At 37.1% G+C, this 19,637-nt stretch overlaps 1 protein-coding gene across 5 annotated transcripts in view; it reads right to left on the bottom strand.

Annotated features, from left to right (window-relative positions):
* CLOCK (clock circadian regulator) overlaps positions 1–19,637 on the bottom strand; it is a 145,475-nt gene that overhangs the window by 26,119 nt on the left and 99,719 nt on the right. For all 5 annotated transcript variants that reach the window (XM_039249027.1, XM_039249028.1, XM_039249025.1 and 2 more), the window contains 9 exons: positions 16,899–17,012; positions 16,640–16,758; positions 12,987–13,069; positions 12,677–12,783; positions 10,769–10,916; positions 10,153–10,228; positions 3,488–3,629; positions 1,248–1,348; positions 484–573 (listed from right to left, as the gene is read on the bottom strand). In XM_039249027.1, coding sequence (XP_039104958.1) covers positions 484–573; positions 1,248–1,348; positions 3,488–3,629; positions 10,153–10,228; positions 10,769–10,916; positions 12,677–12,783; positions 12,987–13,069; positions 16,640–16,758; positions 16,899–17,012 — 980 coding nt within the window. The remainder of the gene's footprint in view (positions 1–483; positions 574–1,247; positions 1,349–3,487; positions 3,630–10,152; positions 10,229–10,768; positions 10,917–12,676; positions 12,784–12,986; positions 13,070–16,639; positions 16,759–16,898; positions 17,013–19,637) is intronic.

Below are 19,637 nucleotides of genomic sequence, written 5' to 3' on the forward strand. Positions count from 1 at the left end.
TATCTGTCATTCCTTCTAGGTATAATAATGTCTTACAGTATATATATTAGTATTGCTAGCACCTGCAATATCTCAAGAACTCAATAAGTGCCCTATATATGAATGAATATATGAATAAAATTACTTGATTCTTCCAATATCCCATAGGAGGAACAAAATGAACAGCTATATTTCATCTTTAATATCTATTTCTATCTGTAGTGTCTCTCAGTGGGGGTATTATAGCATATTAAGCAGGATAATTCTTTGTTGTACAGAACTGTCATGAATCCTCCAAGACAACTAGCATCCCTAGCCTATGAAGGGCCAGTGGTACCCCATAATCACTGACAATCAAAAATATCCCCCAGACATTATAAATGCCCACAGATGAGATTCATTGCTCTAAAAGTATATCTTTTAAAAAAATCTCTTTTAGCTTAAAAACCATTGATCATTTTAAAATACTCAACTGTTTCAAACAAACAAACAAACAAAAAATACCTGGGACATGCCTTGTGGAATTGGTAAATTTGCAGTTTGAGACATCACTGGTTGTGTTAACGACTGACCAAGAGACTGGGAATTTATGGACTAGGAGCAAAATAAAAAATAATGAGTGACAATTATACCCATCCACAAGTAGTTTCACCAGAAATACCACCATGGCATCTTTATAACTGAATTACAATTTGCCTCATGCATTTTAAGCCAAGTACAGGCATGCATGTTTCCCCCTCTACCCTGGACACACCTATTCCCTATGTATCCTGTATCTTCTAAGACATCTGCCACATTACCTTGCATGGGCTCTCAGTAAAAGTTAAATGACAGAACTGAAAGCGATTGGTATTAGAAATTAAATATAAAATGGCTCTAACCTTTTTTTTTTTTTTTTAAACTTTGGTGGTGGGAAGAAAGGGAGAGAGAAGCTCTGCGTTGACAGCACAGAGGGGCTCGATCTCATGAACCGTGAGATTATGAGTTGAGTAAAAATCAAGAGTCAGACACTCAAATGACTGAACCACCCAGGTGCCCCAATTAACTTTTACTAACTAAAAGAAATATCTAATGTTTTGCCTGTAAAAAATCAAGAGCATATGTTTGAGAACTACTTCACAAAAAGGAAAGATCTTGAGCGTTATTTATCAACAGTCATGTTGGTCTTTATAGAAAGGGATAACAAATTAATGAATTTTAAAGATGTGGGTGATTTTTTTTCCCTTTTAATAACTCTGTATTCAGAAGAATACTAACTGAAGAGTTACCTGACTACTAAATGAGGACCTCCTTGGTGCCATCTTTTCATGAGCTGGTAAATGCGGTCTGGGAGGAGTGCTAGTATCTGTTGGGATCTTTGTTGGTGTTGCTGATGTCAGTCAACAAAAACAAAACAGTGTTAGTACTTTATAAAATAAAATTTCCAAAGATTAATCTCAAAATGGATTTCAGTGAATAAAAATCATCTTTAAGTTATTTTTCTAAATTATTTACTAAAAGTGAAGTCTAGGACAATAAGATGGCTCATTTAAATTACTTTTTTCTTAAGAACAAAGTAAATATTTGAAACAGGAAAACTTTAAATTTAAAAATGGTTACTACTCCTATAACTCAATATAAAAAAACCTAATAACTCAATTAAAAATGCCTTAAGGACTTGAATATAGACATTTCTCCAAAGAAGATCTACAAATGGCCAACCAGCATATGAAAAAATGGTCAACACAACTCATCATCAGGGAAATGCAAATCAAAACTACAATGAGATACCACTTCATACCTGTCAAGGTGACTACTATCAAAAAAAGAAAAAAGTGCTGCCCAAAATGTGGAGAAATTGGAACCCCTGTACCGTTAAAATTAGTGGAGCTGTGAAATGGTACAGCCACTGTGGGAAACAGTAATAACTAAAAAACTAAAAATAAAACTATCACATGTGATCCAGCTATTCCATATCTGCGTATCTACCCAAAAGAACTGAAATCAGGATCTTGAAGAGATATTTCCATTCCTATGCTCACTGCAGCACCATTCACAATAGACAAGATGTGGAAACAATCTAAATGTCTACTGACAGGTGAATGGAAAAACAGAATGTGGTAATATACATACAATGGAATACTATTCAACCTTAAAAAAGGATGGAAATTTGCAAGATATACAACATGGATGAATCTTGAGGACATTATGCTTAATGAAATAAGCCAATGATGTAAAAACAAGTACTGCATGACTCCCTTATATGAGGTATCTAAAATAGGCAAATTCATTGAATCAAAGAGTGGAACGGCACTTGCCAAGGGTTAGGCACACAGAAGGAAATAAGGAGTTACTAATCGATAACGTCTCAATTTACTACAATGAATAAGTTCTAGAGATCTGCCCTACAACACTGTACTTACAGTCAACAATAGTGCATTATATGGTTAAATATTTAAGAGGGCAGATCTCATTTTAGTGTTCTTCCTGCAGTAAACTAAAGGTTTACTTTAGGTTTCAGGAATAGATTTTGAGGTTTAACAATGTATTCCTAATTTTACATTCATCACTATGCTAATGAGTATGTACTGCTTTACAACTGATGCATTTTGTACCTCACTCCATTAAAAGTATAACATAAAAGTGTAAGTTCTCTTTTACAAAAAGCTACAAAGGAGAAACTTTTTTCCCTAAGATTTCAGGAATTCTAGGTTTAACCTCTTTAATGTTCTATGCATGGCGTTGAGTGGTTCCAACAAACTCCTTTTCCTTACGTAGTTTTAATGCTCTGGGAAATGACAGTGTTCAACTCTTTAAACAAAAAAATAAAAGGTTACTAATTCAATGATAACTATGCAAGTCATCATTAAAAACAAGAACTCAAAAAAAAAAAAAACTTTCAGAGAGCAAACTTAAAGAACACTGACTGGTTCTACCAGTAAAAAAGGAATAAACTGCTCTGCTTTGTTTTTTGAGGGCTGATTAAAAGCAATGTAATAATACCAACAGTACTACCTAAATATTTCACAGGCTACTTTAGAAACAATTCTTTGTTAAATGTGAGCAATGTGCCTATTGCTCACTGGAAAAGTTAACAGATTTCAGAAATGTAAAACTAATCATTTTAAGAGCATTTTACCCATTTTTCCTCCTGCCTTCCCTTTGGCAACCAGTCTGTTCTCTATATTTAAGAGTCTAGTTTTTTGTCTGTTTTTTTCCTTTATTCATTTGTTTCTTAATCTGGTGAAGGGGATTAAGAGTATAATCATCGTGATGAGCACTAAATAATGTATAGAAATGTTAAAACATTATACTGAACACCTGAAGCTAATATAACATTGTTAATTATACTTGAATTAAAAAATAAATTTAAAAAGAGTATTTCTAGCTTTTTAACAAACAATACTACAATAAATCTTTCCATGTGAAAAAAATAATAAAAGTAGCATTTGATGAAAAATGCTGACACCACTAACAATTTAGAAACTCTCTCTTGAGAGAAAGTCTGCTCTCAAGATAGGGTACTCACAGGAAGGGTCTGAGACTGCTGTGTGAGATGATTTTCTTGAACTCCGGGAGGAAGCAGAAGGGGTTGGGCTGTGATCAAACCTTTCCAAGGCTTCTTTGAGACTGACTGTGTTTATACGATTATCAGACCCAGAATCTTGGCTCTAAGGAGACAGAGTAAAATAAATGTTTTCCTACAGTTTAGTTCAAATATCCCAAATTAGCAATATAACCACTGGCTACTTTTCCTTCCCCAAATCAGTTTTTACCCACAACAAGGCAAAGGTATCTGTGTAATATTTACCTGTGTAATATTAGGTAAAGAAATAAAAATTTCTGTTTTCTAGCCAGAAATTTTTGACTTCATTCTCTATTTATAGAAACAGATGTTAACTTCTACCATACACAAAAATTAACTCACATGGATCAAAGACTTAAACGTAAAAGCTAAAACTTTTGGGAAAAAAAGGGGAAAAGCTTTATGACACAGGATTGGGTAATGACTTCTTGGATGTGACACTAAAAACACAAGCAACAAAAGTGCATCAAACAACACTACAAACACATTGGAAAGGCAGCCCATGTTGTGAAAACATTCACAAACATGTTTCTGATAAGGAATTAACACCCAGAAAACATAAAGAACCTACAACTGAATAGCAAACCTCACCCCAAACAATCCAATTAAAAAACAAGGTCTTGCATAGATATTTCCCCAAAGAAGATACACAAATGGCCAATGAACACATTGAAAAAATACTCAAGGCACATGATGGCTCAATCTGACACTTGATTTCAGCTCAGGTCATGATCTCAGTTCCTAAGATTGAGGCCCATGTGAGGCTCTGCCCAGTCAGCCTTCTCTCTCCCTTTTTCTCAGTCTCTCTCCAACTCGTGCACACACTCTCTCCCGCTCTCTCTTTCAAAATGCAAAAAAAAAAAATAGAAAAGATGCTCAATGTCACTAATCATTAGGGAAATGCAAATTAAAGCAGAGATACCACTTTATAACCATGAGGACTATTATTTAAAACAAAAACAAAACAGAAAATCACCAGTGTTCACTAGGATAAATTGGAACCTTTGTAAACTGCTGGTGAAAATTTAAAATAGTGAAGCTACTATAGGAAACAGTATGATGGTTCCTCAAAAACTTACAGATTTACTACATGATCTACTAATTCCATTTCTAGATATGTACTCAAAAGAATTGAAAACAGAGACTCAAATAGGTATTTGTACACCCATGTTCATAGCAGCATGGTTCACAACAGCCAAAAGATGGATGCGACCCAAGTGTCCATTGCTAGATCAATGGATAAACAAAATGTGGCATACACATACAACGGAATATTATCTACCACATCAAAATCTCCTGTATTCTCAACCTCATCTCTGAACATCCATTTGCTTGGCTTGCTCTAATTAAAAGCTAGATGTCTATAGAAAACGCCACTTCCTTGTAGGACTTTTAAGTGGTGGCTATTTTCTTTTACAACCTTCAGATTGCTGCTCTGGAGGGGAACAGAAGTCCTTCTCCTATTCTTTCCACAACTTTCCCCTTTTCTCCTTTTCCAAAACTCACAGCCAGAATCTCACATTATCATAATATGGCTATCTCTCATTGGTACAGTTATCTACTGACCCTATGGTGACTCCTCACTAAGCACCTGTATTAAAATTTCTGCTCCTGGCTAAATCTACCCTCAACTAATTCTTAATTCCACTGTTATCAACATCAGTATCAATTCACAGCTCCTCATCATGTCTTCTCTCTTCCTTGATGCCTTCTTCGAAGAAGATCTTGATTTCCACCTGTCCTCAGTCACTCGTTCCTACAGTCATATCCTAGACCTTGTCATTACCGATAAGATTAACCTTACAGGGTGCCTAGGTGGCTCAGTCAGTTAAGCATCTGATTCTTGATTTTGACTGAGGTCATGATCTTGCAGTTCATGAGATCGAGCCCCTGTGGGCTTGCAGTGTGGAGCCTGTTTGGGATTCTCTTTCTCTCTCTCTCTCTCTCTCTCTCTGCCTCTCTCCCCACTTGCATGCATTCTCTCTCAAAATAAAAGTTTTTTGTTTGTTTAAGAATAAACTTTCCATAATCTCAGTTTCAAAGATCCTCCTGTTCAACGACCATTTCTTATTCTCTTCGGTATCTCAACTCCAATAATCCATTAATGGAACATAAAATACAATGATTATACCACATTTTCACAAACAGTCTCTCATTTTATATCTTCTCTCCCCTCTTTACCAAGTTTAAATTCATAGTTAATCATCATAACCACACCTTTACAGGTATCATCAACTCTCTTGCTCCTAATCTCCCTTTACCACACTCCCTTGGAAAAATCCCAATGCTGTTTAAATCCAATTTTTAATCTATTCCATGCCTGTTCACTTTCCTACGCTCCTAGAAAACAATAAAAAAATTTTTAAATGTTTGAGAAAGAGAGCGAGAGAGAGCACATATTCAAGAGTAGGGGAGGAGCAGAGAGAGAGAAGGAGACACAGAATCCGAAGCAGGCTCCAGGCTCTGAGCTGTCAGCACAGAGCCTGACATGGGGCTCATGAATCCTGAGATCATGACCTGAGCTGAAGTCGGATGCTTAACTGACTGCGCCACCCAGGTGCCCCTCCTAGAAAATAATTTAACGTTTGCTCCACTCTTTTCAAACCTCCAACAACTCTTCTAACCTCACTCTTTGGTTACTCTGCTTCCTGATTCACTGTTGAGCATTGCTTATAAGCTCCTACTATTTTTTTTTTTTAATGGATAGATGGGATCTAGTTTAATGGCAATTTTTGTTAAATATAATTTATTGTCAAGTTGGTTTCCATACAACACCCAGTGGTCATTCCAACAAGTGCCTTCCTCCATGCCCATCACCTATTTTCCCCTCTCCCCCACCCTCCATCAACTCCCAGTTTGTTCTCAGTATTTAAGAGTCTCTTATGGTTTGCCTTCCTCCCTCTCCTTAACTGTTTTTTCCTCCCCTTCCCCTCCCCTATGGTCCTCTGTTAAGTTTCTCCTGTTCCACATATGAGTAAAAACATATGGTATCTGTCTTTCTCTGTGTGACTTATTTCACTCATATAAACTCCTACTATTAATATCAACCTACCAAGCAACATCTGTCCTCATATATTCTGCCTTTCTTTATGTCACTACAGATCAGGGGTCAGCAAATGCTCTCTGTGAGGGTCAGAGAGTCAATATCATAGGCTTTGAGGGCCACAAAGTCTCTGCTGCAACTACTCAACTTGCTGTTGCAGCACAAAAGCAACCATAGGCAGGGGCTCCTGGGTGGCTAAGCTGGTTAAGCATCCAACTTCGGCTCAGGTCATGATCTCAGGATTCATGAGTTCGAGCCCTATGTCAGGCTCTGTGGTGACAGGTCAGAGCCTGGAGCCTGCTTCGGATTCTGTGTTTCTCTTCCTCTCTCTGCTCCTCTCCCCCCCCCCCTTTGCACAGTCTCAAAAATAAACTTAAAAAAATTTTTTTTTAAAAAGCAAACATAGGCAATATATACATGATTAAGTGTAGCTATGGAAATCTGATGATATAATTTTCATGTGTCACAAACACCATTCTTCTTTTGATTTTTTTCAATCACTTAAAAACATGTGGAAACCATGCTTTTAGCTTGTGAGTGTTACAAAACCAGGCAGAGAACCGGATTTGACCTAAAGGTCATAGTCTGCCAAACCTCTCTATCACTGAATGATCTTTCCGCTAACTAAGCCTAATCTGATCTGTCCACTTGTGGACTGGATCCCATCTTCTCTCACCTGCTCAAGAACTTTGCTCCAGCATTTTTTTCTCTATCTCAATCAGTAATTCTCTCTCCATCAGACCATTCTTATCAGTATACAAACATGCTATTACTTCTCCCACCTTAAAAAGCAAAAACTGCTTTTAAGCCTACTGTTCCACTCCTCTCCTCTTTATAGGAAAACCTTCCCTACTCATGGTCTCTAATTAATTACCCTTGTCCCAGAAAATTCTCTTTTGGGGCACCTGGGTGGCTCAGTCAGTTGAATGTCCAGCTTTGGCTCAGGTCACAATCTCGCAGTTTGTGGGTTCGAGCCTCGTTGTTGGGCTCTGTGCTGACAGCCAGCTCAGAGCCTGGAGCCTGCTTCACATTCTGTGTCTCCCTCTCTCTCTGACCCTCCCCTGTTCATGCTCTGTCTCTCTCTGTCTCAAAAATAAAAATAAACTATAAAAAATTTTTTAAAAAATTCTTTTTTAAGCGCACTCTAATCGGGCTTTCACTCATATTATTATTCCACCCAACCTCTTCTTTTTTTTTTTTAATAGTTTATTGTCAAGTTGGTTTCCATATAACACCCAGTGCTCATCCCCATCAGTCCTCAGTTTGTTCTCAGCATTCAAGAGTCTCTCATGGTTTGCCTCTCTCCCTTTCCCCCACCATCTCCCCCCTTCATCTCCCCCTTGTTCCTCCGTCAAGTTCCTCCTAATCCTCCTATACATGCAAACATGTGATATTTGTCCTTCTCTGCCTTATTTCACTCAGCATAACACCCTCAAGGTCCATCCATGTTGCCCCACATGGCCAGATTTCATTCTTTCTCATTGCCATGTAGTATTCCATGGTATAGATAAGCCACATCTTCTTGATCCATTCGTCAGTTGATGGACACTTAGGCTCTTCCCATGTGTTGGCTATTGTGGAGAGTGCTGCTGTGAACACTGGGGTGCACATGCCCCTATGCATCAGCACCCCTGTATCCCTGGTCACCTAACCTCTTCTTATCAATCAATGAATACTTGTTAAACTCAGTGCACACTTCTCAGTGCTCATCTAATTTAACCTATTTTAGCTGAATCTGACAAAGGTGACTGTTCACTCCTCACGGGCATACTTTTTCTTGGCTTCTTGGACAACTCGCTTTCCTGGTTTTATTCATACCTCACTGGATGTTTCCCTTCAGTCTCCTCTGTGATTAGTTCTTCCTTGTTTCTTTCACATCTTAATAATAGAGTGCTCCAGTGCTTAGCCCTTGGTCTCTCTCACTCTCTTTCCATTCATTCACTTGGTGATCATATTTGAATTCATGACCTTAAAACCCACCCACACATTAAAGTTTCTCAAAAATCTGTCAATTGGACCTCTTCCCTAACTCCAGAATTGTGGTGGCCAAAAGAAAACACAAGACATATGTAGAGTATACTTTGGAAGTAGGGCTAGTTTAATTTACTAGGATTGGACACTGGCATGAGAGAAAAAGCAGCAGCAAGGAGGAACAATCAATTACTTAACTTTCTATAACTGTCCTAAATTCAAAAGAACTCTAGATTTAAGCACTTTTCTCAGAAAATGTGTTTTACTAAAATATACTGGATCTTCTTCCTCTAAGTATCAAAGTCTCTTTGAAATAACTTTCACATGGGATCCATGATTGCAGAAAACTTCTCTGGGTTATTCACTGCTGTATTATGAGCATCTAGAGCCATGTCTAGTACCTTCTGGCTTTTAACTTGTGGAAAGTACGTAATAAGGTTTGTTGAAAAACTGAGTAATACTCCCCATATTAACCCTGGCATGCTACTTATTTAACTCATTTTTTATTGTTGATTCTTTTCATTCCACTATTTTCTGTGGGTCAAAGACAACTGTTGTGGGGAACTTCTGACCTACCTCAAATGGATCCCCACTTCCTGGTATTCACCGCCTTGTATAATCCTTCCCCTTTAGTATAGGCTGAACCTAGTGATTTGATTCTAATTAACAGACAAAAATGATGGGATATTACTTCTGTGATTAGGTTACAAAAGGCTCTGACTTTCATCTTACTGTCTTTCTCTCTCCCTGGATCTCTTACATGCTTCCTCTGATAGAAATGGCTACCTGGAAATGAACTGAAGGTTGTCTCAGGCCGTTAGCCAGCAAACCAAGACACTCAGTCCAACTGCTCATGAGGACCCTCATCCTTCTGACAACCACTGAGTGAGCCTGGAAACAAATTCTGCCCGAGCTGAACCTTGAGATGACTGTGGCCCCTGCAGACAGGTTGACTATAGCCTTGTGAGAAAACCCTGGGCTGACACCTTGATTGCAGCCAAATGACCAATTATAAGCAGAGGTCCAATCTAAACTGCACCTAGAACTCTGACCTATGGAACTATGAGATAATAAATGTGTATTATTTTATATCATTAGGTTTTTTACACAGTAACAGGTACCTAATATACTATACTTATACTTGACATAAAGAAAAGAGAAACCAGATTTCAAATTCTGACTATAGCTTCCAGCCATATGTCTTTAGGGAAGGCTTCCCCTGACACCCACTAAAACCTCAGTGTCAACATTTTCAAGACAGGAATATTACCTAAAAGATAAGGATGTCTCAGGAATAAGTGATACTTCATAATTCATATAAAGAACCTAGCCAGAGCCTTGCACATTGCAGGCAATTAGTAAGCAGCAGTTTAAATGTGAGATCATACATGTCTCTCACTAAATAGGAGGCTTTTCAAATCTTTTTTAGAAGCAGATCAGGTTTTAAAATATTAAAACTAAAAAAAGTAAAATATAACTATATTCCTGTCACAAGTGAAGAAATGAAACATTTGAAAAATAATCTTCCTATAAATTATTGAGTCTTGCCTTTCATTAGGAAGAAATAATTTTTTTTAAACTGTAAGATACATACTTTGTCAGCAGCTGTCTCAGGAAGAGACTCTTCAATGCCAAGTTCCCGTCGTCTTTCAGCCCTAACTTCTGCATAACTACAAATGGGAAAAAATATAATTTTAGTGCCTAATCATTTGTTTACAATACTGCAGAGCTGCACTGCTTGTTTGTTACGGGGTCTTACTTATTCACCAGGGACTCCAGACTATTTGCTATGCACTGTACAATCCTAGAACACATCTATAGTTTCTATCTTAATCTAGGTATCTCAGAGTTTTTATATGCTGCTGTAAAGGATTTGTAACTACACAGTACTTAAGAAGAATTTAAAAAAGGAAAAGTACGCTGATCTACTCCAGTGTTCCTTTTACATGACTGACTTCAGTACATAAAAGATAGTTACAATTTCTGCTCTAAAACATAATACAATACCTGTATTCTATTTCTATATAATGCCTGTAAGTAGATTTAATAAAACTAATGCCTGTAAGTAGATTTAACAAAATTTTAATGAAAACATGTATCAAAAATTAGGAAAAAGATCACTGTAACTCTTAAGTCATGCCTAAAAGTTTCATTGCCAATGTCACTATCAGTGCTTCTATAATTCAGAAATTCTATAAAAGAATTATTACCTTACTACGGTGTGAGTACAAACAATAAATTCTGGCCTGGAATTCCACTGATGATAAGTGATATAATAATGAGTCTGAAGCCAAATCCACTGTTGTCCCTTGGTGAGGAATCTATAATAACATGATTTGCCTTTCCCATACTGCATTACTAAGAATAAAAGAGAAATATAATTATTGATTCATATCATTAGTTATGAACCTGGTTTTTAACTAGCATTTACATCTAAATCTACATTGACAATTCAATGGCTTTTCAGTAACATATATATCAGTTGTAAGAAAATGTTAGTCTACAGAGACACCTTAAGGTCCCAAGCAATTACCACAGTGCCCAGCTTAGAGCCAGTTACTGCTGATCTCAGATGCTTTTCACGCACAATAAATAAATAAACATTTAGGAATAAAGCATTCACATATTGACTTCCTCCTACCAACAGATAATGAAGAGCAATAAGTGATCACATTTGAGTTTTTCCCCCACAGGTATCTTGGCAGGTACAGTATCTTTGAATCATTTAATTAAAAACTTTAACCAAAATCAGAGTAACTTAATTGTTTCAAGTAACTGATAGCTACAGTATTTCCCAAAACATTCTCTGTAGGTTGTAAGTTCTGAAGCCTTTTAACAGATACGAAGCAAAAAAGGAGTTCTGTGGCTAAATTAATTTGGGGAACATTGTTAAATAGTTTTATTCAGTCTTTCTTCTCAAAACCTCTAGTATGCTAATTTAGGTCATGATTCTGGGGTTGGGGAGGTGGTAGGGATTAATTATGAAGTGCTTCCTCGTCTTCCTTGACTATAAAATCCATTTTTAAGGGACCGGGATTCAGTGAAACAAGCCTTAGGAAATGCCAGTCAGGAATCAATCAATCAATCCCTTTCTCTCTCTCATCATGAGGAAACTAAGGTCTACAAACTTTAAACTGTTTGTCTACAATTATCCAGCTAGTCAGTAGAAGTGTTAGATCTTTTCAATACATCATAGAGCCTAGGGGCCCTACCATCTGGAGCGCATAATGGGTTTTTTGTGCTGAAATAACTTTACTCTGAAATCTCCCATTTAGTGGATGCTGTTATATAACATGCCTTATTTTCATACAGAGGCTTACTAGATCAGCCTAAGACATCATGAAAGTATCTTAAATATCTAATTAAGCTGTAGAGGACATTCCAAGAGGTAGGATTTGGGGAGGAGAATCGGAGAAGCAAATAAAACTTACCATTAAAACAAACTTCTGAAACAAAGAAGGAAGAGCATGTGGAAAGGAGATAGGACTAGACTCTAAACCTGTCTCTGCCACCAATGAATTGTGGGATTGTAAATTATTTAGCCTTCCTGTGTCTCAGTCTGCTCATGGATACAATAACAATATCTACCTCCCGGAACTGTGGTGATGAATAATGGAGATACAGTACATAAACTGTTTAGAAGAGTGCCAGCCAGGCACAAGTTGTTAATGTCCTTGCTGCTAATAAGCATAAAGGCAGGTAACATTAAGCACTCACTATGGGCTTTCTAAAAGTTTCTTTAAATGTGTACCTACCTCCTGAGCAAACTTACATGCCTGAAATAAAAATTTATGCAATAGTGTTCTAATATTTTGATATACTATCCCAATCTTACTCCAGATATAGAACTTATACACTTCAAAAACAAGGTTTATTAGATGGCATATTAGAAACCTATACTTAGCATTATAGACTGAAATATGTAAAACAGGAACAAGCTTAATTTAAATTTGATCTAGGATTCATACTGGATTGGTTATAAAGTGAAATCTTCCAATATTTTTCAAAAATACAGAATCTTACAAGTTTGCATTTTTCCACCATATTCTATTGATAACATTACTTACTTATTAGACTAAAAGCAGTTACTATCACCAGAAATATTAAAATCTACTTACAGTGCTCATGGCATTTTGCCAAATTTTCTAGGTCATCCACATGATAGTAATCATAGCCTGATGTTCCCAGAACTTCAAATGGCAAATATCCTATTATAGGTGGTGCCCTAAATCACATATAAAACAATCGTTATTATAACTTTTTCCATAGTAAGAAATATCTCAACTAGAAATTCGTTTTGGGAGAACTCTTTACTTTTTGAAAGATGGATAATGGATTTGAACATTTGATTAAGTGTGTCCTTGAAGCCCATTAATTTCAAGAATTATACGACAATTAGCTTTTAATGGAATTTAAAAATAAAATTACCTGTGATCTAGAAATAGGAACTTCCATTCTAAACTATGTCTAGATGTAAACTCTTCATTAGGTTCTTCAACAGTGCACATTTCCTACAAGTAAATTCATAATTAAAATTTAGAAATACTGTTGTGTCACCACTCTGAAGATTCTTGAGACAGGAACAAACTTGGCTAGTGAGACGAGGAGAGGAGGGAGGCCAAAAGAGGGGTAGGCTAGGCTGGGCCCAGCTTGGGTGGGCCTTTGGGTACCATGGTAAAGAGTATGCTTTTGCCTTTTTTCCTCTGAGCGTGACAGGAAACTAGTGTTTTTAGAAGATCGAGGGACTCTGATTTACCTTTTAAAAAAGATCACTCTGGGGGCGCTTCAGTTGTTCAGCTGGGATTAAGGCCTGACTCTTGATTTCTGCTCAGGTCATGATCTCATGGTTTGTGAGATCAGGCCCCATGTCCAGTTCTGTGCTGACAGTGTGGGTCCTGCTTGGGAATCTCTCTCCCCCTCTCGCTCTGCTCCTCCTCCCTCCCAAAATAAATAAATACACATTAAAAAAAAAAAAGAAATATTGTTGTGTCCTTAGAAGAATTTTAAATATTGTTAGCCATAAAAGTCATTATTAGAATTATGAACAATAACCAAACTATGGAAAGAGCCCCAACGTCCACTGACTGAAGAATGGATAAAGAAGAGGTAGTGTGTGTACACATACACACACACCATGGAATGTTAGCCATCAAAAGGAAGGATATCTTGCCATTTGCAATGACATGGATAGAGCTAATGTATTACATTAAGTGAAGTCAGACAAATACCATAAGATTTCACTCACAGGTGAAATTTAAGAAACAAAACAGATGAGTATAGGGGAGAGGGGAAAAAAGAGAGAAAAACCATAAGAGACTCTTAAATACAGAGAACAAACTGAGGGTTGCTGGAGAGGAAGTTGGTGGGAGGGATGGGCTAAATGGGTGATGGGCATTAAAGACGGCACTTGTGATGAGCAGTGGGTGTTGTTTGTAAGTGATGAATCACTGAATTCTACTCATGAAATTAATACTATACTGTATGGTTAACTAACAAGAATTTAAATAAAAATTTGAAGAAAAAATGTCATTATTAGATAATTTTCCCCTAAACTATTTTTTTAAGTTTATTTATTTTGAGAGAGAGAGCAAGCAGGGGAGGGGCAGAGAGCAAGAGAGAGAACCCCAAGCAGGCTCTGTACTATCAGCATGGAGCCTGATGCGGGGCTTGATCCAATGAACTGTTGAGATCATGACCTGAACTGAAATCAAGAGTTGGATGCTTAACCAACTGAGCCACTGAGGTGCCTCTCCCTGAACAATGTTTCAATCACATTTTAATTTTCTGGTACTAAAGAATGTGGCAACAAACAGATACAGACTTCTAGAGGAGTATTTCTCACTCGGTATTTTTATGTATTTTTTAAATGTTTTCTTTATTTCTGAGAGACAGAGAGAGAGAGAGAAAGCGAGAGAGCAAGCATGAACAGGGGAGGATCAGAGAGAGAGGGAGACACAGAATCTGAAATAGGCTCCAGGCTCTGAGCTGGCTGTCCGCACAGAGCCCGATGCGGGGCTTGAACCCACAAACCGTGAGATCATGACCTGAGCTGAAGTCGGACACTTAACTGACTGAGCCACTTAGTCACTCAGTATATATTTACTCACATGCCTATAAACACTCATTCTAAATTCAGATCTCTCTTTTGAATTATAGTTCTGTATTTCTAACTGTCTAGATATCCCCACATATCACAAACTCATTATGTATTAAAATGAACTAACTGCCTTCTTCCCCATCTCATACAATTCTGCATTTCAACACTGGAGACATATCTGTGTTGTGTCATCAGTCTAGAAATCTGATAGTCATGACACTCTCATTTTCACCCTTTTCCATCTACATGGTTGTTACCACATCCTTTCAATTTCACCTTCTAAGTAAAAGAAAATCTGTTTGATCTCAACCATCTTCAGGGTCTTAGACTCTAGATTTGCCATCACTGGCTCACATTATCACCATAGCTTCTCTCCAGACCAGTCTCCCTATTCAGTAACTCATCCTCCATTCTGGCCACAAATACCTTCTAATACTGAAGTATAATTATGACTTCTGTGCTTAAAAAACATAATTTTTCATTCTGTTACGATAAAACTTAAACTCTTTAGCATGGAGGAGCAATGAAGAGATACATTTCATTTCTGGACTCTGCTTAATTTTCTTTTTTTTTTTTTTAATGTTTTTTTTTTATTTATTTCTAGGAGAGAGACAGCGTGAGCAGGGGAGGGTCAGAGAGAGAGGGAGTCACAGACTGAAACAGGCTCCAGGCTCTGAGCTGGCAGTCAGCACAGAGCCCGACACGGGGCTCGAACCCACGAACCGAGAGATCATGACCTAAGCGAAAGTCGGACGCTTAACCGACTAAGCCACCCAGGTGCCCCTCTGCTTAATTTTCTAACTTCATCTCCCATCATCCCTACCCCCTCTACCCTCATACTCAGCAATGCATTCCAAACTCCTCTGTGCTCTTGAATGACCTTCTATATCACAATGTAGTAAATTATGAGCTTAGGCTTTGAGAAAATGGGAATTAGAATCAATACCAGTTCTATCAAGTAATAGCTACGACTCTGAACAAGTAACTTAACTTCCCCAAGCCTCAGCTTTCTTATATATAAAATGATGACCATACTAGCATCTATCTTTAGTTGTTTTAAGAATTAAATGAGATAATACATGTAAAATATGCAGCATGTACCAACACTCACCAATTGTTAGCTATTGCTATTATTTCCTAAGAATAAAACAAGTAGAGCAAGACTGGATTAAGATCCTCTAATTGCCTTTTCAGTATTCTGTCCTAGAATATGATACCTTCCTAAACTTAAAATCTTAGTCTGGCTTATTTTGAGCCAATTTCTAGCAGTTGAACTCTTTCATTTTCCCACTTCTCTACCTAATCATCTACTTCTTGGGCCCAGGAAATAAAATACATTATTTAACTGAATTTTAAAATTAAAAAATAAGTTATATGCAGTAAAAAGTCACTTGCATATTTCAAAAGAAAATTTCAAAAGCAATCTTTAAAAATTACCTAGATTTTTGGCCTTTCTCCTTTAATGCAGATTGTGAACTAAACAAAAAATAGCCAAGCGCGCCTGGGTGGCTCAGTCGGTTGAGAGTCCGACTTCAGCTCAGGTCATGATCTCGCAGTTCGTGGGTTCGAGCCCCGTATCGGGTTCTGTGCTGGCAGCTTAGAGCCTGGAGCCTGTTTCAGATTCTGTGTCTCCCTCTCTCTCTGACCCTCCCCTGCTCATGTTCTGTCTCTTGTCTGTCTCAAAAATAAGTAAAAGCCATAAAAAAAAATAGCCTAAAATTTTGCACAAAAGCAGGGCAGTGGTGATATAGAACCATTGGTTAACTGCAAAGGGTATATATTTTAAAAGTAGTTATAATTTAATGAGTGCCTTGATAACTCATTTGCTTTAAAATTATCAAGATCATGTACACTTAATGACTTATGATCATTACTACTTCAGTGTTTGAATGAAGTCATTCAGTTATTCTGTGAACAAAAAAATTGCATAAAGATAATTCTCATAATATGAAGTGAAATCCTCTTTGGAAAATAAGAAACGTACCTTGATGAATTGAGGTGTAGCTAATCTGACAGTAGCTACAAAGCAAACTCTATCATCATAAGAAGGCCTGTGTGTGCGTTGTATAGTTCCTTCAAAACCATTGTGTGCTGCAGTGGATACTACAACAATAAGGAAATACAGATCAACAGTTAATCCAGTAAGATCTAATTTTTATCAATGTTCAAACATCTATGTCTTTAAGAGCTTAAAAGAAATACCAAGTTAAAATACACTTATAAGAGAAGCATTTTTAACTCACCACTGTTTAAAGATTTGAAATTTCCTATAAATTTCACATATTCATAGGTAGATGGCTCCTTTGGGTCTATTGTTCCTCGAAGCATATGACAACAGAATTCTAACTGATTTTTTGCTGCAATGAGAAAAAACGTGATATATTTGTGATTTATCTTAAAGAATGATATATGATAAAAGTTGTGTAAGTTTACAGTCATTATTTTCTTTAACAGAGACCCTTAATGACATTTAGTCCATAAAAGTGGAGTATCTTTAGGAGAGGATCTCAGCTTATTCTTAATAGGGAAAAGAGATGTTAAGATATAAGCAATTATGTTTCCCCTCTTTTATCTTTCCTTCTTTCTCATTTTCACTCTAATATTAAAGAAAAGTTTTGCTTCCCATCATAAAGCTAATGCTTTTAGGGGCACCTGGATGGCTCAGTTGATTAAGCCTCTGACTTCGGCTCAGGTCATGATCTCATGATTTGTGGGTTCAAGCCCCACGTTAGGCTCTGTGCTGACAGCTCAGAGCTTGGAGCCTGCTTCAGATTCTGTGTCTCTGTATCCCTCTGCCCCTCCCTCACTCATGCTCATTCAAAAATCAAATGTTAAGAAAAAAATTTTTAAATAAAGCTAATCTTTCTACCTCTACCTTGAGCAGTCTTTTCTACTTTCTCTAGAACCAGAGCCACACCACTGTCACTCATTCCTTTAGCATCCATGTAGTCTTTTCACTGGGTCCTTACTTTCTACTTTTAAGTCTTTCTATCTTAAACCGAAGGTTTTTCATGTTATTTTTTTTAGTATCATTACCTTTTTATTACATGTTCTAGTTTCCATATATTCACTTTCCTTAACCTCATGAAATGTGGCTTTAGTTAGTCCTCACACCTCTACAGAAATTGTTCTAAAGATCACCAACATTTGTATGGTTAACCTCAATGATCTTTCCTCTTTGTTTCTACCTCTTTTAAAACCCACATGCCTTCATCCCCATCACATGAATCTTAACCTTCCTACCTTATCGATGATTTCTATCCCTTTTGTCAAATCTATCTTCAGACTATGGACATTGACAAAAGTTCTCTTTATCTTCTATCCCTTATAAACTTATTGGCACTGATAAATTTATTTACTCCTAAATCTCTCTCCCTAATTCTCACACTTTATGTAAGACCAAATCTCACATCACTATTTGTTTTAGGACATTTCTACTTGATTATCCCACCAAATAACTTAAAGACAAAATATCTGAAAGTTAATTTATCTCTCTTTCTTCTAAGCCAGCTGTTCTTCACTTCTGTCCTGTATGTTACCACCTCAGTTAGAAACCCTATCAATTTGGTCTCTTCTCTACCTATCACAAGCCCCCAAACTAATCTGTCACCAGAACCTGCTATTTATTTCACCAATGAAGGTCCCATTAGTCGTTTTTCTCCAACTGAGCATCCGGTACCACTAATTTAGAAGAAATATGACCCTGCATCTAGGCACCTACAAAAATGTATTCTTCATTCATCCAAACTCCTACTGTTTGAATTCAATCTTGCCTACTACACATACATTAGTATTATTTTCGTCATCATTATTTCAGCACTCTAGGACCTGTAACACCTCCTTTCACTCCCAACATCAAACTCATACTCTTCTGTTATTAGCACAAATAGCTTTTTATCAAACTCATCAGATTCAAAATCTAACTACTTTCTTCCTAAAACCTCCCCACTGATGATCCCAAGCCACCTGGCCACCTATGCCTAAAACCTAACACCTATGCCTGAGTGTATCTACTCAACACTCACACTTAGTCTTTCCTTTTCATCCTTATTTCTTTTGTTATCCTTACCTCCAATCTGGTCCTTTCAAAATTTTCGACCTGAGATATATTTTTTCAGGCTATTTTTTTCAAATCCCCTTTCACTGACTCCTCACCATGTAAAAAGTAAAAATCAAACTCCGTAGGATGAAATATTAAGTCCTATTTCCTTCTCTGAACAAAATCATACCACTTGTACTATCTCACCTTCATTATGGCCCAAATGACCTACTTGCAGAATTCTAAATTATCTAAGCAATTTCCCATTTTATATATTACTCCTTTCTCATAAAACATTGTTTTTCTGTGGAAATAATTTTTTTTGTATATCAGCTATTTAATTAGGGGTCAGGAAGTCATTTAATTAAGGCTCTTCTCTATCAGAAAGTATTCTTGCCAATCTCACCTTTGATCTTAGAAGCAGAAGCCTAAGGACTGTCTTTCTGCCAGAGGCTTGCATTCAGTTCTGCAGCCAATTCTGCACTTAGGAAGGTCTTTAAAGTGGACCCTATTGCTATTGTCCACCTATTGTTATATCCCAGGGTTCCAGCTTTCTTCTCTTCTTGTTCTATACATATTTACCTCAAACAACGTCATTCAATCCACAATGTCAAGCACTATCTACAGACATGTAACTGGTCTTTATATCCAGCCCAGGTCTCTCTCCTAAGAGAGTCTATTGGTCAGTGTTGTAAGAGGTTGACTTTTAAGCAATTATGAATAGGCTTCAAATGGATTCTCCTCATCTCTAATTCTTCATAACTCCTTCTAACAGGCTATCCCTTCTCAACAATGATAGCCACTCATATATACTTACACATATATGTACATGTGTGTATCTTTACTCTTAGTATGCTACAGAATTGTAGGATTCAAAATACAAAGAACCTTTAAGGGTGCTTGGGTGGCTCAGCTGGTTAAGCATCTGACTCGATTTTGGCTC

Source organism: Hyaena hyaena, unplaced genomic scaffold (genome assembly GCF_003009895.1).
Source record: "Hyaena hyaena isolate Hyena2069 unplaced genomic scaffold, ASM300989v1 scaffold_329, whole genome shotgun sequence".
Lineage (NCBI taxonomy): Eukaryota > Metazoa > Chordata > Mammalia > Carnivora > Hyaenidae > Hyaena > Hyaena hyaena.